This window comes from Eretmochelys imbricata, chromosome 4, assembly GCF_965152235.1.
Source record: "Eretmochelys imbricata isolate rEreImb1 chromosome 4, rEreImb1.hap1, whole genome shotgun sequence".
NCBI classification, from domain to species: Eukaryota; Metazoa; Chordata; order Testudines; family Cheloniidae; genus Eretmochelys; species Eretmochelys imbricata.
Genome location: NC_135575.1, coordinates 34,314,227 through 34,340,105, shown reverse-complemented (window position 1 = coordinate 34,340,105; position 25,879 = coordinate 34,314,227). Strand labels below are relative to the sequence as shown.

At 37.8% G+C, this 25,879-nt stretch overlaps 1 protein-coding gene across 2 annotated transcripts in view; it reads right to left on the bottom strand.

Moving 5' to 3' along the window:
- The window catches only part of AIMP1 (aminoacyl tRNA synthetase complex interacting multifunctional protein 1), a 64,894-nt gene that overhangs the window by 13,283 nt on the left and 25,732 nt on the right, over positions 1–25,879 (bottom strand). The window contains exons 1-5 of one of the 2 annotated variants that reach the window (XM_077815111.1): positions 23,075–23,172; positions 15,859–15,992; positions 12,285–12,398; positions 4,526–4,687; positions 1,071–1,285 (exon numbers count right to left, since the gene is read on the bottom strand). In XM_077815111.1, the coding sequence (XP_077671237.1) occupies positions 1,071–1,285; positions 4,526–4,687; positions 12,285–12,398; positions 15,859–15,967 (600 nt within the window). In that variant the 5' untranslated portion in view covers positions 15,968–15,992; positions 23,075–23,172. Of the gene's footprint in view, positions 1–1,070; positions 1,286–4,525; positions 4,688–12,284; positions 12,399–15,858; positions 15,993–23,074; positions 23,173–25,879 lie in introns of those variants that run through there. The other variant, XM_077815110.1, reaches the window with a different exon arrangement.

Sequence of the window (25,879 nt, the reverse complement as noted above, 5' to 3'; positions counted from 1 at the left end):
TTACTTTAAATAACTTTAAAATATTCCTTTTTTAAGTGTTTGCTGGATGTTCCAATTCTAATATAAAAAGTGAGTTCTGGAAAGAGATTTAATTATTTTAAATGTCAGTGTGTCTGGCATATAGTCTAGATGGCCCCAGACAAAACCTCAGATCCAACACTCAGGAAATCTTGTGAAGTTGGGAAATTGGTGACCAATATCTCTCTAACAGACAAATCCAGAAGCTGGAATTCAAACTATCCCTCTACAACACCTCAAGGTTAAAAAAAGTTCAGATTTGGACACAGGCTTTAAAGCTTGGACCTCTCCCTAGTAGGAACCATATGATAATAATTAAGCAGCTTTAGATCCAAAGACTAAAATAAACATCAGTATATGACCAAAAGTCTATGTGATCATATAAAAATATCTGAAAAATCAAAAAGGTCAGCATTTTTCTAATAAAATTGCTTATAAACACACAAATTATTTTATGGAAGCAAAATAAGACATATGAATCTAGAAATTTTAATCTCATTAACACATTTATATTTAGAATAAATTTGCATTTTAAACACCGATATGATAATTTAAACAAAATAAGCAATAAAAATAAGTGAAAAATATGGAAAAAAATAATCATCACAGATTCATAAAAGTTAGAGTTGGAAGGGATCCATCAATCCTGAATCATTTACTTACAGCATTACGTGCTGTATTATATTATATATTATATTATATATTATATTATATTATTCCCCTACACCGGCCGCCTGAGTGAAATATCAAAATTTCCTTTCAAAAATTTTCAATGAGACTCTGACCTCCTTTAAAAGCGAGAAACTTTGTAACAGAAAGAGTATTTACAGATGCACAAGTACAGCTTGTCATCTAGTTTAAAATCTGTCCTTCCATAGTTAAAATATTATTTTTAATAAACAAAATAAAAGATTAAGATCACTGAGGAAGAACATGTCTTTCCTATAAACCAGGAGTCACTTTAACAGAATTAGCATTAGCCAGCATTCTTTGGGACTAAGACAGTATACATTACGCAGCCAAATACTGTGTAAAAGTAATTTCATTTGCACCTGTTCAAGAGGCACATGCTTCACTAAGCCACTAACAACAGTTCTTGGGTTTGTTTCTCCAACATCCACCTCCTCGACATACAGAGAATCCGCATCAGGGTGATTTTTTGCAGTGATGATACAACCGACGCGAAGGTCCAGACGAGAAACATCCATCAGTCTAGAGCCATCACTCCCAGCTGCTGGCGGCTGCTGCTTCTTCTCCCTCTTCTCTCCTGTAGTAGTGAGTTTAATTAGATGCAGTAATAACTCCCTAAGATTTATACATATAAACCAACTTGTATGGACAAGAGAAACTACAATCTCAGTGTGAGGTATAAATACAGTACTTCAGTTCATTTAGTATCACCACTGGATACCTGTGTTCTGAAAGAGGAAAACAAAGGAAAGATGTAACTTCTTACCTGCACCCATTATTTCAAATCATGTCATTCTTAGACCTAAACTACAGTCACTGGTAACTATTTCCCATAAATATTAAAACTTAACATTACGAACAAAACTACTGTTTATTTTCTTTTTTAAGTTAAAAGTCATCTTGATTTTAAATATGGCTATTTTGTATGAAAACACACAGTGTTATGTATGATCCGCAAACAGTCACAGCAGCAGCAGCAAACTTAGTACTAGTAATTCACCAGCAAAATGGACACCAAGTATGATACCTAATAAAAAAGTGATGCAAGATCCCTATAGTCTTCTTGGCCTTAAAAAGCCTCCAAGAATGTTGTATATTGATAAAATAAATTGATATTTCTCTTGCACCAATACAAAGATATTTTAATCACTTCTCATCAAATTATTGCTGGAAAGCTGGTTTAAGGTATTGCATCCTTTATCTTAAAAAAATCTGAATTGCTGACCTGCCCAAATGTTTGCCATATTCAGAAGGAAGAATTAATATGTGTGTTTGATGGGAAATTATCAAAAAGACATCTTAAGTTTCAATTGATTCATAGCTGTTACTCATATTGATTTAAGAATTGGCTCATATTAGGACTCATACAGATATTCTTCTCTTTTTTAAATTAACAACTCCCATTTTGTAAACTCTCAGGGCTGTAATAAATGATTTCGTACATAAGAACACGTATGCTGGTTTGAAGATGAAACGTTCACATTTGGTTTACTGAATTACAATCCATGGGAGTAGCATCTTAATTAAGACATGTGTATTCCAGATGCTAATTTTTTCATCTAAAGAAGCTTGATCTTTCTGTCATTACTACCATGATATGTAAAATCAAAAGATGAAACATCATCTTCAGGAAGGAAAAAAGGGACAGTGAAGCACCTTTCTTTTCACTGGTAATTTCAGTAAATAACTGTCTATAAATTTTGGTTTATAAATGTTCCAGTACAGGACCGTGCCTGTACAAAGTGGCAACTTTCAAAGATAACATAAAAAAAAACATAGTTATACATTAGGCAACAGCTCATCTTCAGAAATATATAAATTCATACAACTTTCTGAGTAAGGAACTGGAATCGGGAGTTCTAATCATGACCACCTTCTGCCCACCAAAAAAGTAACTGTAAATAAGGTTATTTAGTAGCTCATTATAAGAGAGCACATAGAATAATTTCCAACAAATTAACACGTAATGTAATATGATGATGACGACATGACAGCGTTGCCTCCCACATCCTATGTATTTACATCATACTCATCACCTGACCTCTGAACTGTTGCATTTCACAGTACAATGAACTTTGGAGCCAATTCTGGTTCCCTGTCCCACATTTCCACCTTCTCAGGTTGCCCTTGGCCACAGCCAGAGTAGTGCTTGTCAGCAGGAAAAAAGGAAGAAGAGGTTCTGTGCATATCTCTATATACACATGTGCACAGGCCACACTCACTCCTTTTCTGTTTTTCCAGGAAGCAGATGCGAGCCTCCTGCTGATGCTACCATATTCAGCCCAGAGCTGTTGCTACCACCACTGCAAGCCACAGACCCACAGAAGACAAGAGGTTTGCAAGCGAGGAGGCAAAGGGGAACATGGGAGCAAACAGAGAAAAAACAAAGAGGGGAACAACTGGGGAGAAAAATTGAGAATCATGGGAGAAGCAAACAGGTGTTACATATTTCAGTCATTTGTCACACATTTTGATGGCGTGACGCTGCACACTAGCACACTAGCTGGTTTGCAAGTTGAGTAAATGCCCATCACAGTGATACATAAGCCCCTAGATATATCCCTTGTCTCTTACGATATTACAATAGTATGTTTCAAAGATAATCAAATTAAATTTCTTCCCTTCCAAATTACTGTCATACTGTTAAACAGCTGACCAAGACAAGGGGGGAAAAAGTGATACAAAAGTTAAATATATGTTTACTTTTACTTACCAATTCTTTATTAAACCCGTAATCACTAGATCCCAGCAAAAGATGCTCTAAATTGTGCATCACTTTATTGCTTTAGAGATGCCATCTGGTCTCTGCTTCAAATTTTATGAATCCCAGTGATATCCTAGTCTGCGACAAAAGTGGTTGCATACTGAAGACAAGGAAAATGATTATACCCACCTTTCGGTCCCTTTACTGCCATAGGGATGTCCAAATTCTGAAGAAGGTCCAGAAATAAATTCATTTCCATCAATAGTGAATTGTACTATTCATAAACTGACCCTTCCTAATCATGCACTGAGTTGCTAAACAGACCTTTGTGGAAATGTAATCAGTATTTTATAATTATATTTTTTCCTCTTTCTTAAATTATTATCTTCATTAAATACTCTTACATGAAGGTTACTACAGGCAGCTAATAAATATCAAATTGAGTCAAATATATTTGGGTATAATATTTAAAGTCCCAACACACGGTGTTAATTTCCAGGAATGTTATTTGCCTAGCTGATTTCAATGTACTCCCCCCTACCCAAACAATAATACCACTAGTGTTGATAGGGATGAATTTAAATAGGATGTTGAAGCTCATTCGCTAAGAGAGTTTTCCGAAAAGAAGCAGAAGAAACAGTCAAACTACATTGGGTTCTACCCTTTCATGTTATATCACATTACTACTTTTTATTAAGTAAATTCTCTAAGCTAGTTTATGGGCTGTTGCTTGCATGGTATCAATGGTAGAATCAAAATTGAACTATGAACCTCAGAGTTATTTAATTTCATGTGCTGTGTTGCACACACTACCTCAAAATTTCAGCATTTTATTTATTATTTTGAAAGGGAAGACAACCTACAGTTCAGCCACACTGACACAAATCTGCCCAATATCCATCTTAAATTTTAAGTGCCCCACACCTATTTGATTATTTTTTTTCATTAGTTGTAAATACTTCCTTTCTCCAGGAGTTTAAGAGTTAATGTGTATGACTTTTCCTACTGTAGCTCTACTGATTGCTCTTTTCTATCCTCTCCAATAAAAATCTAAACAGCAAGTCTGCAAACTAACTGTTGTAGATGCCTAAGGGATTCAAAAAATGGAAATACCTTTTTTTTCTGCTTTCTCCTTTTTTTTCTTTTCTTCACTTCCACCTTTAATTTGGTCTTTGGGACCAGAAGGATAGGATGTGACAGGTATAGGCTGTGGTAAGTCTTCCGAAAATGAAGCTGTAGAAATGGTTCCACTGGATGGAACTGGGATATGTTTCACTAAAATTAAACATGATGGAAGTTAAAATGCTATTTAAGTTCCTTAAAACTATAATTGAAATCAGGGCATTTTATCTGAAATACAAAGAAAATTTAAAGGAAAACAACATAGGAAATGAGTGCTTCAGAAAATAAAATAAACAATATTTCAAATATCCAACTATGTCACTTTACTAAGCAGACCTCACACACCATACAAACCTACAACAAAATTTATTCTGATTAAATAGCTGTATTATTGTTTTTATATTGGGAAACCTAATATTTTTTCCCTCAAAGAAAATGGATAACTTTAAAAATACACAAGAAAAAGAAAAAGCAAGAGAGGTGAGTCCACCAGTCCTATGCCTACCTGTTCCTTCCCTCCCCCATCTCCATTTAATCTGAGGTTTAAGTATACTCTTAAAAGCAAAACACAACTTTGTGTAAACACATACTCAAAGAGAAAATGAGAAGCAAAGGCCCCGGCAAAAATTTATGCCTATGCTCAACTTTATGTATGTGACTACTTCCATTAGCTTTAATGAGGCTACTCATGTGCATAAAATTAAGCACAAATGTAAATCTTTAGAGAATCGAGGCTTAAATCACCAGGAGACAAAAATAATTTGAAAAGCAGTTATAGCATAATTATAATTTTTAAATGTTGTTATGAAGAATATAAAAGTTGTAGGAGGCAAAATATAATGGAGACTATTACCATCACAGGGTTGGTTTTTTTTGCTAAAATGATACATGATTGATTGAGATTGCAAAAACACTTTTTTACATACAGAAAAAATGTGAACCCAGAAACCATTTTTGAGGTGGGGGAGAACTGGAGAGATAAAGACATGATCTTGGGGTTTAAGTGAGTACAGGACTGTGAGCCTAAGAGAGAATTTAAACAATCATTGTTTCAGTCAACTAAAAAAAAGTCGTTCTGGGGCATCAAAAACATTTCTCCACAGATATGTGGTAAGTACCAATGTGACAATTTAAGACATTCCCAAATGTTACATGAAGACTAACATGTCCAATCCTCTTCATGTCTGTTTTTTAGAAGGTAATCTTCTTAGGCAAGGGCTGTCTTTATTTTGTGTTTTGTACAGCACTGGTTGCACTGTGCTTAATAAATAAATAATATATTCGGTAAGTCATATTTTTAACCACATACATTTGTTATTACACTTTGAGGAAACAGACTAGAGGTTTCTATGTAGGAAGAGCACCCAGTGACGGAGAGCTGGAAGAAGAAACTTCTAACAAGCCCCAAAGGATGTATGTTGGAGATACAGGAGAGAGTCTGAGAAGAAGAAAAATTTAACTGGGGAGACAGAAAAAATGAAAGGAGATCACATGTAATGTGATATGTAAAGTTACTGTTACCAAATTTTGGCCTTTGCAACTAAGACATCTAACCTGTTCTAATGAGGTTTGAGCAGCCTTTCTTAGACAAGAATTAAGAAAAACCTTTAGTCTGTTCTCCCCCTCCCATATAAACATTGCTTTATTTAAATGCAACCATAGTTTATATTTGATTGTTAATTTTGAGAAACAAGCACTGACTATCTCTGGAAACCTTTTATCTTTTAGACAGGCAGTGATTTGTACCTTAAGAAAGGCCACAAATGGAGGGAATGGTGGCATAAAATGAGATGACCCACTGTTATAATAATGAAGTATGTTGTGCAGAAAATTTTGCATATTGTAAAGCATAGGATAATTAAACTTATTTGAAGCATGTGTTACAGGAAGTGTGTGGTAACTACAGCAGTAGTAAGATATGTGGTCATGAATAAAGTACAGTACAGTTTTCTTTCAAATCTTAGCAATATTAGTTTCATATTAGCAACACTTGCTGATAAGTAGGATATGATTCTGTCACGGAGGTCACAGATTCTGTGACTCTGCAGGACCTCTCTGACTTCTTCTAGGGCAGGGCTGGAGCAGCTGTCAGCCGCGGCTCAAGAACTGAAGCAGTGGCTGGGGTTAGGTCATCCCTCTGGGGCTAGAGCAGCAGCAGTTAGCCACTGCTGCAGGGGCTGGCAGCCCACCCCTGGGGGCCCACCCGAACGGCAGCTGGGATTGAGTTGGGGCAGTCAGCCCCGGACAGCGCGCTGTTTGTTGCCCTTCCCCCGCAGGATAGTAAAAGTTTTAGTAAAAGTCAGGGACAGATTGTGGGGGTCCATGAATTTTTGTTGATTGCCTGAGACCCGACCCTAATTTTTACTAAAAATACCATGACAGAATCTTAACCTTTCTGATAAATTATTCTCAGATTGGTTACTTGCAATATTTGTTTGGCAAAGTGAAATATGCTGACAGCCAACAAATTAAAGCTGCTTTCATCACAGGACCACTACAATTTGTAAGCCTGTTATCCAGACAATGAGACAGGGGTACTTCATCCTACAAACATCAATAGTAAATGAGATGTTATTTTCACAAGTAACAGCAGGTGGTCCTGTCAAGGTTCCTCCCCCACTCTGAACTCTAGGGTACAGATGTGGGGACCTGCATGAAAAACCTCCTAAGCTTATCTTTACCAGCTTAGGTCAAAACTTCCCCAAGGTACAAAATATTCCACCCGTTGTCCTTGGATTGACCGCTACCACCACCAAACTAATACTGGTTACTGGGGAAGAGCTGTTTGGATGCGTCTTTCCCCCCAAAATTCTTCCCCAAACCTTGCATCCCACTTCCTGGGCAAGGTTTGGTAAAAAGCCTCACCAATTTGCCTAGGTGACTACAGACCCAGACCCTTGGATCTTAAGAACAATGAACAATCCTCCCAACACTTGCACCCCCCCTTTCCTGGGAAATGTTGGATAAAAAGCCTCACCAATTTGGATAGGTGTCCACAGACCCAAACCCTTGGATCTGAGAACAATGAAAAAGCATTCAGTTTCTTACAAGAAGACTTTTAATAAAAATAGAAGTAAATAGAAATAAAGAAATCCCCCCTGTAAAATCAGGATGGTAGATATCTTACAGGGTAATCAGATTCAAAAACATAGAGAACCCCTCTAGGCAAAACCTTAAGTTACAAAAAGATACACAGACAGAAATAAATAGTTATTCTATTCAGCACAATTCTTTTCTCAGCCATTTAAAGAAATCATAATCTAACACATACCTAGCTAGATTACTTACTAAAAGTTCTAAGACTCCATCCCCGGCAGAAACCCAGCATATAGACAAAAAGAAAAGGAGTACTTGTGGCACCTTAGAGACTAACCAATTTATTTGAGCATGAGCTTTCGTGAGCTACAGCTCACTTCATCGGATGCATATCGTGGAAACTGCAGCAGACTTTATATACACACAGAGAATATGAAACAATACCTCCTCCCACCCCACTGTCTTGCTGGTAATAGCTTATCTAAAGTGATCATCAAGTTGGGCCATTTCCAGCACAAATCCAGGTTTTCTCACCCTCTACCCCCCCACACACAAATTCACTCTCCTGCTGGTAATAGCCCATCCAAAGTGACAACTCTCTACACAATGTGCATGATAATCAAGGTGGGCCATTTCCTGCACAAATCCAGGTTCTCTCACCCCCTCACCCCCCTCCAAAAAACACACACACAAACTCACTATCCTGCTGGTAATAGCTCATCCAAAGTGACCACTCTCCCTACAATGTGCATGATAATCAAGGTGGGCCATTTCCAGCACAAATTCAGGTTTTCTCACCCCCCCACCCCCATACACACACAAACTCACTCTCCTGCTGGCAATAGCTCATCCAAACTGACCACTCTCCAAGTTTAAATCCAAGTTAAACCAGAACGTCGGGAGCGGGGTAGGAAAAAACAAGGGGAAATAGGCTACCTTGCATAATGACTTAGCCACTCCCAGTCTCTATTTAAGCCTAAATTAATAGTATCCAATTTGCAAATGAATTCCAATTCAGCAGTTTCTCGCTGGAGTCTGGATTTGAAGTTTTTTTGTTTTAAGATAGCAACCTTCATGTCTGTGATTGTGTGACCAGAGAGATTGAAGTGTTCTCCGACTGGTTTATGAATGTTATAATTCTTGACATCTGATTTGTGTCCATTTATTCTTTTACGTAGAGACTGTCCAGTTTGACCAATGTAAATGGCAGAGGGGCATTGCTGGCACATGATGGCATATATCACATTGGTGGATGTGCAGGTGAACGAGCCTCTGATAGTGTGACTGATGTTATTAGGCCCTGTGATGGTGTCCCCTGAATAGATATGTGGGCACAGTTGGCAACGGGCTTTGTTGCAAGGATAGGTTCCTGGGTTAGTGGTTCTGTTGTGTGGTATGTGGTTGTTGGTGAGTATTTGCTTCAGGTTGCGGGGCTGTCTGTAGGCAAGGACTGGCCTGTCTCCCAAGATTTGTGAGAGTGTTGGGTCATCCTTTAGGATAGGTTGTAGATCCTTAATAATGCGTTGGAGGGGTTTTAGTTGGGGGCTGAAGGTGACGGCTAGTGGCGTTCTGTTATTTTCTTTGTTAGGCCTGTCCTGTAGTAGGTAACTTCTGGGAACTCTTCTGGCTCTATCAATCTGTTTCTTTACTTCTGCAGGTGGGTACTGTAGTTGTAAGAAAGCTTGACAGAGATCTTGTAGGTGTTTGTCTCTGTCTGAGGGTTGGAGCAAATGCGGTTGTATCGCAGAGCTTGGCAGACACACAGACCCTTTGTTTCTCTCCCTTCTCCCAGCTTTTGAAAGTATCTTGTCTCCTCATTGGTCATTTTGGTCAGGTGCCAGCGAGGTTACCTTTAGCTTCTTAACCCTTTACAGGTGAGAGGAGCTTTCCCCTGGCCAGGAGGGATTTTAAAGGGGTTTACCCTTCCCTTTATATTTATGACAGGTCCTGTAAGTACTCACTGCACATTCCACAAAAAGGTAATGAAAGCATATGAACTATTCATGCGCTTCCAAGATGAAAGGAAAGGGTTAAAGATCCCTTGGTCTTTACTTGGAGAAGACATCACAAGCCATTCTGTTGATCAGTTCCTTAGATTCATAGACTTTAAGCCAAGAGAGACCATTAGGTTGTCTAGTCAGATCTCCTGTATATCACAGGACATTAAAGTTCACTCAGTTACCCATGTACTGAGCCCAATATCTTGTGTTTTGCTAAAGCAGGGGTGGCCAACCTGAGTCTGAGAAGGAGCCAGAATTTACCAACATACATTGCCAAAGAGCCACAGTAATACGTCAGCAGCCCCCCATCAGTTCCCCTACCCTGCTCCCAGCGACTCTGGCCCACTGGCAGCCCAGCCGATCAGCACCGCCTCCTCCTCCCTCCCCGCAGCTCCCAATTAGCTGTTTCCTGGCATGCAGGAGGCTCGGGAGTGTGGGGGTGGGGGACAAAGGGTAGGAGCGAAGGCACTGCAGGCTCAGGGAAGAGGTGGAGTGGGGGCAGGGCCTGGGGCAGAGCTAGAGTTGAGCAGTGGGCACCCCCCAGCAGTTGGCGTCTGTAGCTCCAGCCCCGGAGTTGATGCCTGTACAAGGAGCCGCATATTAACTTCTGAAGAGCCGCGTGTGGCTCCGGAGCCAAAGGTTGGCCACCCCTGGGCTAATGCATAAACTTTAAAAAAGGCATCCAGTCTTGATTGGAAGACATCAGGAGATGGAGAATTCACCACTTCCCCTGGTATTAGTTCCAGTGGTTAATCATCCACACTTAAAAAATTGTGCCTTATTTCTTTAAATATGTCTGGCTTAAACTTCCAGATATTGGTTCTTGTTATGCCTTCCTCTGTAAAGAGAAAGAATCCTTTAGTACTCGGTATTTTATCCCCATGAAGGCTCTTATGCAATGTAATCAAGTCACTTCTCAATCTTCTTTTCAATAAAATGAACAGATTGATCTCTTTAAGTCTTTTACTGTAAGGCCTTTTTTCCAGACCTCAAATCATTTTTGTGGCTCTTGTCTGCATGAACTCCAGTTTTTCAACTTACAGTTCTGGTGTCCACATTTTGAAAAGCATGTAGTATTCCAATACTGGTCTCACCAATGTCGTATACAGATGTAAAATCATCTCCCTACTCTAACCTACTACTCCCTGTTTATATATCCAAGCCTAGCATAAATACCCTTTAATTCTTTATCATCTGGATCCCATATCAGCTTTTCCATTATTTTGCTTTGGACTGTTGTCAGGCTAAGCAGCCAACAGTTAAACTTGCCCTTTGGTCACCAGTTCAGGAAAGGCTTCTTGTTCCTCCCATTCTTAAAAGATGCCTCATTCCATATGCTGGTTTATATGTTCCTTGTAGTGTGAATACATAATAGACTCATAAAACGTTCTTCTATTCAGTAGAAAAAGGCCTAACATTTAGTTCTGCTCTCCATCCACATAAATTGCCTAAATGAAGAAGTAAAGTCTATCCAAAACATTTGTTAAACAGGATATTAATTCTCTATCCTTTTTATACACTACAATTGCAACCTGAAAACTTTGTATACATAGAGGCTTGTTCCTTATGTGTAATAGGAATATTTTTCTGTAAAATACTTCTGTGAAATATCAGTAGACACCTCTTACCCATACCTGCTTATCCCACATCTGAAAAGAATACTAAGGTGAACTATTGCAGGTTCTCGGCCACTGGGGGAAAAAAACAGACTCATGGATAGTCTAGCATATTAAAGGGATTAAGTCATGTGAAAGGAGGAGGTTGAACCTCTGCATTTATGAAGTGGTGGTTCTTTTGAAGACTGCACATGCTGATTTAACACCTGAACAAGTCAGTAATGAGAAGCAGTAAGATCATGCTTCACTAGATATTGTCTTATCTGGTTTCCAGTACTAGAAGTGTGAAACAAATAGACTAAAAATGTTTTTTTTTTTTGTTTTGTTTTTTGATATATTCTTCAAGAACATTTGTTTGCAGAAAATGAAACCCTCATGCTGTATTTGGAACACTGCAGCTTCCTCTTTTTGTTCCTTTTCTCTCAAAAGTAAAATTGCATAATAAGGGTGAGGACTATATCAGCCCCAGGCTTAAAAAGATAGACCCAGACTGTGGGACAATGACAGAGGAGGAACAGTGGTATAACAAAGTCTTTGTTGTAAAAGCCACAGGGCTGAGACTCAGAAAAGCTATGTTCTAATCTCAGTTCCACCACAAAATCCTTGGACCACCTTGGTAAGTCATTTAGGCGCAGCTTTCCCAGAGTGCTCAGTACCCTCAACTGTGGCTAGGTCTTCAAAGGAGCTCAGTTCCAGATGAGGTACCTAAATGAGGTACACAGAGTTTCAAACGCATTCGTCACCAAACATCTTCCAGTGTATTGTAAGAGCACCCAGAAACCTCAGTCAAATTTAGGTCCCTATTATGCCAGGCACTGTACAGACATTTAGAAAGGCACGGTCCCAACCATGACTAAACTTTTCATATGTAATTGTCACTTCTGCAACTTACAAGAGAATTTAAATTACAGAGGTGGTTAACCACCGAGAGGTATGGTATTCCAAAGTGTCACCAAAGCAGCCAAAAAATATGCCATGGGTGTGACTACAAGAATATGAATCAGGAAGTATTAAACAAGTGATCAAAACAGCAGTCAAAGATGGTGACAGGATCTATGCCCACACATGTGAAGATATAGTTCTTCCTTTCTCTCTCACCTCCATTCTGAATTTCTGCTTGGATCAGCTCCTGTTTCAGTCCCTCAATTTCTTTCTTCAGTTTAGCATTTTCTACACGAAGCTTCTTCTCTTCTCGGAGAGATGCCTGCAGGACTAGAGTTGACACAATTTACATTAGAAACTACAGGCTCCAGTCATTACGCATCCATTTGCTAAGTGCTGAATGTCACTTATCTGAACAAAAATAGTTAAAACTGTTATATATTAAAAGCAAATAAAGGAAATATTTTAAAAATAATTCAAAGTTATCATTAGAAGAGATCACACATGTTAATGAACATTGACACTGGTTTCTCAAATATCAACTTTCATGCCTTCCTAATGGATTTACATCTAAATCATAATCAAGCTACTTTTTGTTCCCCTCTCAAATTCCTCCGGTGGCAGCAAACTGAATCTATAACTTTGTAATCAACTATATGAGGTTCAACAAAATAACCTATATTTGTAAACACCCAGATTTCTGTCCTGATATACAATAAAAACCCCCACTGAAGTTGGCAAACTAAATACAGAATGTACAATGAGGTTGCCTGCTGTGAAAGTAAGGACAGTCTTATTTAAACAATGGAAAAAAGGTTCTATTCCCAGTGTGCCCACAGGCTTCCTGGGTGACCTTCAGCAAGTCACTCAACTCTGCCTCCATTTCTCTATTCTGAAACGGTGATGCTGAGAGACTTATTCTATTATTTTTAATAATTGTGAGGCATTCAAGATATTACATAAATTAGCATAATAGAAAAGATAATAAATAAATACAAATGGACTTGATTCACAGATTAAATTTGGCACTAGCTTTTAATAATACTTTCTATTTTGTTGAATGGTTGATGTGGGGTAGCATTGGGATTAAACTTGAGAGCGAATGGTATTTGATTCATTCTTTGTATTTTAAAAATGTATCTTGTAATTTTGTTTAACTAACTGAAACAATGCTGATATGGTTATAAATTGTTTTGAGGGAAAAAAAGACTGGCAATAATGGCTCAACGTTTTAATCTTTAGAGCCCCCTTGTTTCTGACTAAAGAAAAAAGCTGGGGGTATAAGAAAGATGACAAAATGTTTCAGTATAAGATGTTGTGGCATTACCTTTGGGCTATGCAGAATGTGTGTTGAAAAGTGTGATCACTTTAAATTTATAAGCAAAACATTTAGATTACATGCCAAGAGGAACTCTTTAGGAATTCAGAAGATGTAAGGTCCACATGCATTCATTAAAAATGTTAGCAGTCTAAATTCTAAACTATAATACTATCAAAAAGGTGGCAAACAATATTTCTATTTGGATTGTGGTAGGGCCTAAAGGCCTCAATCAGGTTTGGGACCCTGCAAAAATATAGTAAGGAAAAGACGACAAGAGTAAGCATGACAAACAAGGAGAGAATGAGGACATGGGTAACAGTAAATTCATGCAATTAAATGATTCAGAACATACAACTTAAGTATTTGATATTCTGTTTTGGGGTTACTGAATTTTTTCTTACAACCGAGCAATCATTATGAGTTGTCTGATTTTTGATAGGTGTCATAGCAGAAGTGAGGAGGGTTCTGAAGATGACAACTAGCAAAACAGTTCAGGGTGGCATCCCATGCAAAAGGAGTGACAGAAGAAAACATGAAAAATGTTTTAAGAGAGTCTTGACTGCCCATTTTTCTCTTTACTTATAGAGTGGAGACCGGGCAGCGGGAGGAGGACGAGGGTTGGGGGAGAGGAGGAGGAAAGGGAAGAGGACGATGCAATAAGAGACAAGAGTGAATAATTAAAGAGACCAAGAAATTTGAACTTAATACTGGAAAGCAGGAAGCCAGTGGAGAGATTCAAAGCAAGTGGGGAAGTGACACTGTCAGAGACATGGGTAAGGAAGATGAATTAAGTAGCTGTATTTTGTATGGACTGGAAATGGTATGTGTGAGGGTTGATGAAGTGGTTATGGTAATCGAGACGTGATCTGATAAGAACTTGGAAAAAGTTTTAGTGGCATGGATTTTTGAAGTGAAGTGTAATAGAGAAAAAAGAGGCAGGATTTAATATGATCTGACTGCAGTAAGTAGGAGAGGAAAGAAGTCAAAGACAGCCCTCACTTTATGGACCTGAGTGCTAGGGAGAATTATGCTACTGTATAGAATGACAGAGAATGGAAGAGAGGGCAGGACTTGGGAGGAAAGATAAGAAGTTGAGTTTTGGGCATCTTATGTTTCAGCGGGTGGTGAGGCATTCAGGAAGAAATGTCAGTCCATCTACCAAAGCAGAAATTCTGGGAATGTCATATACAGGATTATGAAAGACTAACTTAAACCAATGTGCTGCAATAATGCCTATGCACACCTATCTAATTTTTTTTGGTTAACAAAACAGACGGTGATGAATGAATGTAAGAGAAAAGATTCCCATTATGGAGTGATATTTCTTCTATGATAAGTATCAGGACAGTGTACAATGAACTATGAAGGGCAGCACTGAAGCTGATATATCTTAAAAATGTATTAAAAAATTATGGAGGTATGTATTAAGACTTTGCTTTGTAAAGAAGATAAGGCAAAAGAGGAGTCTTTGGCCCTCTGATACTGATTAGGAAAAACTTTTTCACTAGGAGGGTGGTGAAGCACTGGAATGCGTTACCTAGGGAGGTGGTGGAATCTCCTTCCTTTGAAGTTTTTAAAGTCAGGCTTGACAAAGCTTTGGCTGGGATGATTTAGTTGGGGACTGGTCCTGCTTTGAGCAGAGGGTTGGATTAGATGACCTCCTGAGGTCCCTTCCAACCCTGATATTCTATGACTAGACACTAAGTTTTGGGAAAGATTTAAGAGATGAATGAGACTATTTCATTATCAATACAATAGAAGTAAATTTTTGACAGCTGTCAAGTGTTCGCTAAATTTATCAAAGCCATGAATGAAAAGAATGGTTTGGCTCATAAGCAGAAAATGCTTATGCAAGACTAAAAAATGCCGTTTCCAAATACAGTGTAGAAAGAAGAGAAATGGGAAAAAAAACCTATTAAGATTAAAGCTTGAAAATAGTAGTAGATATTCTTGATGGAGCACCTTCATCCTTTGAAATGAATGTGTATAAAAGTATCTCTCTGTTGAGAATGAAAAGCCCTGTAGTAACTATGACAGACTAAAAAATAGAAATGGAGTTGTTTCATGAATATACACAGAATATATGGCTAAATATTAGACTACTGAGGACACACCCCAATCATATAAATCCTGGTTTCTGGAAACAAGCTGGGGCATATATTTACAAATATGGAGTATTCCGTTGTCAGAAAGTGATCTAACATTTACATCAAAGAGTCAGGCAGAGAGCTTGCTGACAGCTTCAGAGAATCCTATACAGCAACACACAATGATGGAAGTGTGTTGAGTCATGTCCCTCCTTGGAATAATTCACTTCTATCCTCCAGGGCTTCCACAATCTGTTTGTGTCATTGAAGCCATCCCCTTTTATTGCTTCCAGAATAGAAAAAACATAACTTCACAGCACTTTCTCATTCCTTCCCTTTCATTCCTGATTAGTAAATTTGCTTTAAGACATTGCTTTCTTACTAGCTTTCTCTTTTAGAAGAGCAACTTGCTGTTTGAGGTATTCAATGACTTGATCCGCCTCTGCACCCTTTTGCTCCAGTCTGTTCAATACTGCATTATTGGCTGCCATCTTTACCAAGGAACGGGCTAAAAACCTGAAACAGGAAAGCGAGAATAATGTGAACATTGCCTTAATGTAATTAACTTTACATTCTTATGCCACATGAATCAGCACTAAAATCAACTGCTGATGCAGTAGGAACATTTGTTAAATGAGCAAGCAGGGCTTCCTCCCGCTAAATGAAAACCCAAACAAACAAAAAGCAATGTTAACCAGATTCTGATGTTTGCCAGCTGCGTTTAAGTATTTTGGAAGACCCATCTGTAGAAAACATGTTCCTGCTTCACAGCAGAGCACCAAACCCTACCTTCCCAGAATGAAAGGCAGATTCCCGAGACAGAGAATGAATCAATGAGCAATGGGGAACAAATTAAAAACAAAGAGGGAAAAAGATAAGGGAAATAAGTTTAGACTGAAGGAAAACATGTCTCATATTTGTATATGAAACATTTATGAAATTTATTAACCAAAAATTCTATTAAGAAGAGTAAGAATGCATAAGAATAGCCATACTGGGTCAGATCAATGGTCCATCTAGACCAGCATCCTGTCTTCTGAAAATGGCCAGTGCCAGATCCTTCAGAGGGACTGAACAGAACAGGGCAATGTAGAGTTATCCTGTTGTCCAGTCCCAGCTTCCAGCAGTTGGGAGGTTTAGGGACACACAGAGCATGGGGTTGCCTCCCTGATCATCTTGGCTAACAGGCATGAATGGATCTGTGTTCCATGAACTTATCAAATTCTTTTTTGAACCCAGTTATACATCACAATATCCAATGGGTTGACTGCATTGTGTGAAGGAGTTACTTATTTTTGTTTTAAACCTGCTGCCTATTAATTTCATCGTTTGACCTCTAGTTCTTAAGTCATATGAAGGGTGAAAACAACACTTTCCTCTTCACACACTCATGGATTTATGGACCTCTATTATATTCCCCATTAGTTGTCTCTATTGTAAGGTTAAAAAGACAGACTGTTCATGTCTTCTCAAATGAAAATTGTTCCATACCCTTAATCACTTTTTTTTTTTTTTTTTTTACTCTTCTCTGTACCTCTTCCAGTTTTAATACACCTTTTCTGAGATAGAGTGACCAGACCTGCACGCAGCATTCAAGGTGTGGGCATACCATAGATTTATATAGTGGCATTATATTGTCTGTCTTATTAGCTCTCTCTTTTTCTTAATGGTTCCCAACATTGTTAGCTTTTTTGACTGCCTTGCACATTGAGCATGTTTCCAAAGAACTATCCACAGTGACTCCAGGACCTCTTTCTTTAGTGGTAACAGCTAATCTAGACCCATCAATTTGTATATGTAGTTGAGATTATTTTTTCCATTGTGCATTACTTTACACTTATCAACACTGAATTTCATCTGCCATTTTGTTGCCCCCAGTTTAGTAACTCTTTGTAACTCTTCAGCTTTTGGTCAGCTTTGGACTTACCTATCTTGTATCATCTGAAAATTTTACCACATCACTGTTCACCTCCTTTTCAAGAGCATTTATGATTATGTTGAACAGAAACAGGTTCCAGTACAAATCCTTGGTGATCCCACTATTTACCTCTTTCCAGTGGGGAAACTGACTATTCCTACCCTTTGTTTCTAATCTTTTAATTAATAAACTACTGATCCAGGAGAGGACATTCCCTCTTATCCCATGACTCCTCAGTTTGCCTAAGAGCCTTTTGTGAGGGACTGTGTCAAGCATGTGGACAAGAATGCTTTCTGAAAGGCCAACTACACTATATCATGGATCATCCTTGTCCACATGCTTGCTGATATCCTCAGAGAATTTTAATAGATTGGTGAGACATGATTTCCTTTTACAAAAGCCATGTTGACCCTTCCCCATCATATTGTGTTTATCTATGTGTCTGATAAATTTGTTTTTTATTATAGTTTCAACCAATTTGTGTGGCACTGAAGATAGGCTTACTGGCCTGTAATTGCCAGGATCACCTCTGGAGGCCTTTTGGGGGAGGGCTGTGTGTGAAAAAAATTAGAATTACATTCAGCTACTCTCCAGTCATCTAGTACAGAGGCCGATTTAAGCAATAGGTTACATACACAGTCAGTAGTTCTGAAATTTCATATCTGAGTTCCTTCAGAATCCTTGGGAGAATACCTTCTAGTCCTGGTGATTTATGACTATTTAATTTATCAATTTATTCCATAACATCCTCTATTGCCACTTGAATCTGGGACAGTTCTTCAGATCTTTCAGGTAAAAAGAAAGGCTCAGGTGTGAGGATCCCCCCACATTCCTCTGCAGTGAAGACTGATGGAAAGAATTAGTTTAGCTGTTCTCAGCAAAAGCCCTCTCTTCCTTTACTGCTCCGTTAGCATCTCAGTCATCCAGTGCCCTCTTACAAACTTCTAAATCCGCCACATAAGTCAAGAAGTTAGAAGGTAGAGGATATATTACACATTTATGGTTGTCCATAAGCATTAAAAGCAGAGAAAATCACATTCTGTTTCTCTTAAGGGCAACTCTCAACCCTAACTATACCATAAAAGGAGGAACCAAATTCCCCCCACATCCCCATTTTTTTTTTTTATTTCCACTTTCAGAGCTATTTTAGTTAATATTTTGAATTCACCACTTCCTTTCCACCTTCTGACTGAAGGCAGAGATTGAGGGCACTCTGTTGATAACACAGGAAAGAAACAGAGAAGATAAGAGGACAGTCATAAGGACGGCCATACTGGGTCAGACCAAAGATCCATCTAGCCCAGTATTGTGTCTTCCGACAGTGGCCAATGTCAGATGCCCCAGAGGGAATGAACAGAACAGGTAATCATCAAGTGATCCATCCCGTAACCCATTCCCAGCTTCTGGCAAACAGAGACTAGGAACAACATCCCTGCCCAACCTGGCTCATAGGCTTTGATGGATCTATCCTCCATGAATTTATCTAGCTCTGTTTTGAACCCTGTTATAGTCCTGGCCTTTCACAACATCCTCTGGCAAGGAGTTCCACATGTTGACTGTGCATTGTGTGAAAAAATGCTTCTTTTTGTCTGTTTTAAACCTGTTGCCTATTAATTTCATTTGGTAGCCTCTAGTTCTTGTGTTATGAGAGGGAGTAAATAACACTTCCTTATTTACTTTCTCCACACTGGTCATGATTTTATATACCTCTATCATATCCACTCTGAGTCGCCTCTTTTCCAAGCTGAAAAGTCCCAGTCTTATTAATGTTTCCTCATATGGCAGCCGTTCCATACCCGTAATAATTTTTGTTGCCCTTTTCTGAACCTTTTCCCAATTCCAATACTTTTTTTTGAGATGTGGGCGTACCATGGATTTATATAGAGGCAATATGATATTTTTTTGTCTCTTTGCTGTTATGCAGGGACAATGGCACATCTAAATCTAGTCACCTCTACCTCCTCTCTCAGGATCCTCAAGAGATCTGCTTTCAGATAATTTTGAAAATTCCTCCCTAACACAGTACAGAGGATCTGTGAGCCCCTGCTCTGCCTCATTGAGAGCCTTCACTTGCTAAATCCAACAGGGCTTAGTCCTTTCCCTTCTCCTGTTCAATGTTCATGTCTAACCATTAAGAGACAGTAGATGCTACTCAAATGTCAGCTATATATTGGTGACGAACAGCTATATAATCACTCTCCTCTGCAACAGACTATGCTTTTCCCATCTACTTGGAAAAAATAAGCACTTCTATGAATTACAGCTAGCTGAATTATAATGAAAGAAATAAGCAGATGACACTGGTGGACAGGGAGAAGAACTCTGAAGATCTCCCAGGACAAAAGACAGCTCCATCAGCTGAGGGAATCTGTCCATCAGTCCCACAGGTGTATGGTCTTGGATTCTATGACTAGACTCCTAGGTTGTAGCATTGCCCAGAAACACCTTTTTCATTTCAAATAGCAAGATAACTGAGCCTGCTTCTCTCGGACAATGATTCTGCCACGATAATCTACATCTATTTCTTTGAAAATGAACAACTATAATACTTTCTATCTGGGGCTGACAACAGAATCCACACTGCATGGGTACTTTAAGAATGGAGTTTCAATTTTAATTCTGATTCTCCTGCCTGTTTAATAGTAGCGAATTAAAAGTCATTTAAAGATGTTTGCGGACATAAATTTCCTTTACATTTTATAAGACGTAAATGTTGAGACAGCATTAAAAGGTAACATCTTATGCTTAATTTATACAAGGTGGCTAACTAAACTTTAGTGATCGTTGAGAAATATGTAAACTATAATTCTCTCAAGGGAGTGTAATACTAACAGCATAAGCTTAGCCAACAACAATAAAACACTACTAAAACTTCAAAGTGAATAGAACTCGTACATTTTATAGTTATTAGCCAAGTCGGCTAATGAACTGAGGATCAGGAAATGAAGTTACATAATTACACCAGGTAGACTTTTCCCCACTTGTCAAATAAATTTCCAGAGATCTAATATTATAACAGAGGAGAAACCGGTATTTGAGATATTGTTACTAAGAGCCAACAGAATGAAACGAACTGTAGAATATGCAAGAACTGCAAGAACTTGCCAATATGAAGAGATAATAAGATATACATAAAAAACAGAGTTTCTTATAGGTAAAACTTTGTTTATAATTGTGTACTTAATGTAAAATATAAAACATTAAAAGCATTAACTGAAGGCTAATAAAATTGTGGTTTAATGTTATGACAATCAATAGCTGGGATTTGCATATTCATGTTTTCCTACCACTTGTTTTTCTGCCTGTGCAATCTTTGGATAATATGCTAAGACTATAAGAAGAGAAGAAAAAAACTGAATACTGTAACTTGGTAGAAGACAGAGCCTAAAGGAAAACAGAGAGATCTTCTGACCTTCAACTGAACCCAAGGTCCAGAAAGTCACTCAAGAAAAATCAAGTCATTGGGATTTAAGAAAACTACATTTGAAAGGCTGCTATCCCTTCTTTCATATAAAATGTAGACATAGAAAACATGCCCTCAGGAGTAATCACCAAGCCTACTCTTAAGCTCAGTATCAGCACCAGGTGAAGGCCTGCTCAATATTTATGCCTGCATCTGCAATTGCTCCTGTGTCTGCCTTGCTACCAGCCTTGCTTGGTTTCTAACTCTGGCTCTGACAACTAGACCTGACTGCTAGGAGCACTAGACCTGACTGTCCTGGTCCTGAAAAAGTCTTTACAGTTAGAAAAGTGATCAAGTATGTTTTCTTGATGTCTTTTCTCCTGCTTAAATAATTTTGTTGAAGGATTTTCCATTTACAAATTTTATTATGAAGTTTACTCCATTCAAGTTTTAAGGTTGTGAAGACGTATCTTTTGATAAGCCCTGTGTTAAAGCCACCGTTAAACCTAAATGAATCCTTGCTATGTAAGATTAATGCCTTGTAAGTAAAAGAAGCATAAGGAGATCTACAAATTAACACCTGGACTTCAGACTCATCCTACATTAACAATAATCAGAGGAACACAAAAACCTATATTCAAAGAAAGGTTCCTGAAAACAGCTATATCAAAAATAGGTTGACACAGAGTTATTAGGCATGCATTTAAATTCCAGTGGGAAGAAATATTTGTTAGGTCCTAATTTTTATTTAAAGTTCTTTTATAATGGATAGTTGAAGCTCAAAGCACGAGTTCCTAACCGTATCCATATGGTTCTACTTGTAATTTGAAATGCAACAGGTCAGATAAGCAGAAAGTTATTTTCAGAGGGGGATATTCCTTGACTGCAATAGATCTTAGAAGCAAATAATTCAAATCTATGTTTGTTAAAATATATTAAGCATTTATTTAAATGCATACAGTTGTTGAATTCACCTTAATTCCTCCAGTTGACTCAAATGGATATTATTTTGTTCTCTAAAGACATTTATTGCAAGTCTGCTACCTTGTTTCTAACCTACAGGTGTTTGCATTTCCACAGTGACAGAAGTAGCCTGTGAAGTGATATGGCTCAATGCTACAGTCCAGGCGCAGGCCACATGTTCACAGCCTTGAAAAGGAGTTTGGATTGGGTACACGAATTGTATACTATTTTAAGATTCAAGGTGCTATGTAAATAAGTGTAAGAGTATCCTTATTGGCTGAAATAATTTTCATGAAAATCTACAGATGTCAAACCTTTAACTGGGTTGACAACTAAAAGGCCCAACTAGAATAAGCAGTTTACTCTCTCTGTGGAAAATGTCACTTCTTGATAGATTATAGAAATAAGAGAAGCCAAGAGGTCTTGGAATCAATGTTATAGTCAATGGTCTTTACCAAGATGTTAACAGGATTATTATCAATCTATTCAGCAAAAGGAAAATAATAAGCATGGAAGAAAATACAGTAAAGATCCCTTCCAACCTAGAAGTATCTCCTTCTGCTCTTGTTTCTTGAAATGAAACAGGTAAATTTTATGGCCAAATTCATCCCTGGTGTAACTCCAGTGTCTTGGCAGGGAAAAATTTCATTTGGAATGTGTGTCTGTAGAAAAAACTCTGGGGCACTTTTATTATTAAATGGAGTATTTTGAACTAGAAGATGCCAAATCAGAGAAAGGAAATCAGATCACTAACCTGAGCAGAGAAAAAAAGTATACTTTAAGTGTGTCCAGTGAAGTCATCTGATTAACTAAAGTTCTTCAGTTAATCTTAAACGTCTGGCATTCTATCAAATCATTTATATATCAGAGATCTAGAATTGGCTGAAAAGCTCGTTTTCATTACATGAAGAATGATTGACAGTGCATGGATAAGACATGTATGTCTTGTAGATATAATAAAATGTATACTGATATCCAGAAGCTGCTTAATTTCCTCTTTTGATACAGTTAGAAAACTGATTTAAATTCAGTTCTATAAAGATTATTCATGTGAAAATCAAAAGTAACTTTGCTTACCCACTAATTGAAGAGGGCTAGTAAGGACTTTCAACATTTCCTTACCCGCATTTCTTTCAGTATCAGAAGCTTATCTCCAGGGGAAGCAGGTTTAAGCACTGCCAAAACATAGGTGATATAGAATGCAAATGAAGGGTCCAAATGAGAGAAATTTCCAATTTTTGAAAAACTATGGAGGGCAAATAAAAAGATCTGGAGGTCTTTACTCCTTCATTTCCTATATGCAGATTTTCTTACCTACTGCTTTTTTAAATAGTTGCCTGCATTCTTCAGCAAACAGTACCATCTCCGGCATGCTTCGGCAGTCCCGTATGTCATAAGCAAAGAGAAGGGCTTATTTTATTTACTGGTTTATAAAAGAGAAAAAATTAGGGAGGGGCCCAAACAAGACAAAATTAAAATAGATATTCCATAAGAAAATAATACTTTGCATTTACACAGGAGGCACTATCAGAGAATTTCAATGTGCCTACTAACATCGTTAGACCAGAACTGATGTATTACTCAATGGTTCTGACTTTAAAAAAGGGGAAGAGAAAAAAAAAAAGTAGTAGTAATAAGGAAAACACAATCAAAAAGATGACTGTGCTGTTATAATTCCCTGCTTTAAAAAAGTAGCCTTTTCTCCCTTTTTAAAGTGTTGCCAATTACAAATGCCTTTTGCCATACTGAAGAGCTAAAGCTAAGGTTCTAAAATGGAGAAATAATAAACTGTTTTTGAACCTATCCACAATCCTGAGATGCATTCAATTAAACTGTGTTTTTGGGAGAGAGATCGTTTCATCAAGAAACAGGCTTTAGAAGCCAACTGGTTTCTAAAAACTTAAAAAAAAATAAATAAAAACAAAAAAAACCCCACAAAACTTGAATTTCCAATATTGTACTTTTTTTCAACTTTTCTGAGGACTGCCTAGTTCATATAATCACATACGAACTACAAAAATAGCATTACTTATTCCACATGACTGTAAGGATCATTTCCCATACGTAAATATGTTTTTCTTGGTATATTTGCACTGAAGTCTATTCCAACGACTTTACCTTTATTTTTAGATGGGTATGGGAAGTACCAATACAAATCCCATCACTTAATAGACAATGTCCCCACTTCCTCTTCCTACAGAAATGTGTCTCCAACCTTTCTACTTATTTCAACAAAAGTCATAACCATTTGTGTTTGTCAGCTTGGAGTTTTGCTAAGAGCAAGATTTTCAGATTAATATTTGTCCTCAGAAACCCTTCATTATTACTGCTCCCCCCCCCCCCTCACACACACACACACACACTTCTCCACAATAAAAGAATCAGGTTGGCACAGACTTAGCACACGGATACCATCAGTTAGTGCTTCAACCATATACTTTCAGTGTTCTCATTCTGAGTCAGTCACAGAAAGTAAGTTTCTACATCTATTTTGTTCTAGCCACGGTGAGATTCAGTGTTGTCATGGCACAGTCAATCCTGTTCACAATCAATAGCCATGTACAGACACTGAATAGACAGTAAACACAGGAGGGGTGGTGATTGCTACAAAATATATTGCTCCTAGTGCATGGCACTTTCATGGACAGGCAACTCAATAGGCCTAGGACGAGGCTAAGAACTATTAGCAGAGAAAAATACAGGCGATACAAACAATGAAATAACATTTTTCGTTTTCCATTTAGAACATTCCATGCATATTCATTGAGCGCATTAAAAGTTGTTATTACAGCACTGTTTCATTACAGACATGGGACTAATTACATTCTGCAGGTAACTCATTGAGAGGAACATGAGGAAGACAAAATTCCTTCAACACAAATACTAATAAAATCACTAATTTAAAATACAGGGAAACCTATAAAACTACCTATATATGGATAATCACTTTTTCTGTCTTTAATTTGTTGTAACAAATAGCTCTCAAACAGTTTCAGATGTCAATATTTTTTCCCCATGAGGGCTTTTTAAGCTCTTCATTTTGGCCAAGTTGCATAGTGATGCACTGTTTTACTCTAAGTATTTTAAATTGCTGCATTATCACCAACAATATCATTTTGCTTCTAAAAAGAATGCTTTGTTCAAATAAGAGGAAGGAAGGGAACAGCTTTTATTAGGATGCTTGTTTTTCCTATACGCAAGGCTTCTTGGCAGACAAACTTAGAAGAGACCATATATATTACAATAAAACATTCCATCTGTTTTCCAGACTCTGCTGTCCTTTACTCTGGAACATGCATGATCTGACAAGCTACTTACTGAACCAGCTGTAAGGCTATCAAATGAGAGAGATAATAGAAACAATAATAAATTAGAAACCCGTCCATTATAGTCCAAGACAGAACAAACAGAAAGAAGAGAACTGCCTTTAAACAATCAAAGCAGCAATAATATTTTATTTATCTGAGAAAAATAAGACTACAGCCTGAAAATTGCGACAACCACGTTTTCCTGCTGAACAATCAAACTTAAAGACTTAGCTGCCAGTAGAGAGATCTGAAAATCCTTTTCTCCCAGCAATCATGGCCGTAGTTAGTTATACAGCATTTTTCCAGACAGATTTAGTGCCTCCAAAATCTAAAATGTAAATTTAGTTTTTTAAAATATTCACAAGCTTTCAACTCCTGTGTAGTCAATGTTCAAACTACAATAACGAAGAGGGTTAAGGAGTGAATTATTAAACAACTATACTTGTATACTTCTGCCACTTTAAACTCACATGTTAAACTTTTGCAATAAGAGAGTCACAGTTACTGATTTATAAATTTCCAAATTGTTAATACAATCCCCAAGAAAGTGTCAGGCCTGAAGAATGACTTCTCCTGATTATCAGGCACTACCCCAGCTGCAGAACTTTGCTTTCCTAGTCCTAAGAGCCTTGCCCTCCCTATTTCTTAAAGCTGGAAACACTAAAAAACCAACCAACCAACCCACCCCGTTAGAAGAAACACCACACAAATAAAAGTGCTTTTCTAGGAACTGCTCAGAATTTACACTAAAGAACGAAGAGTTGACTCCAAAAACTCAGACAGGTTGAAAGTGGCCATAAGGCATTCTAAT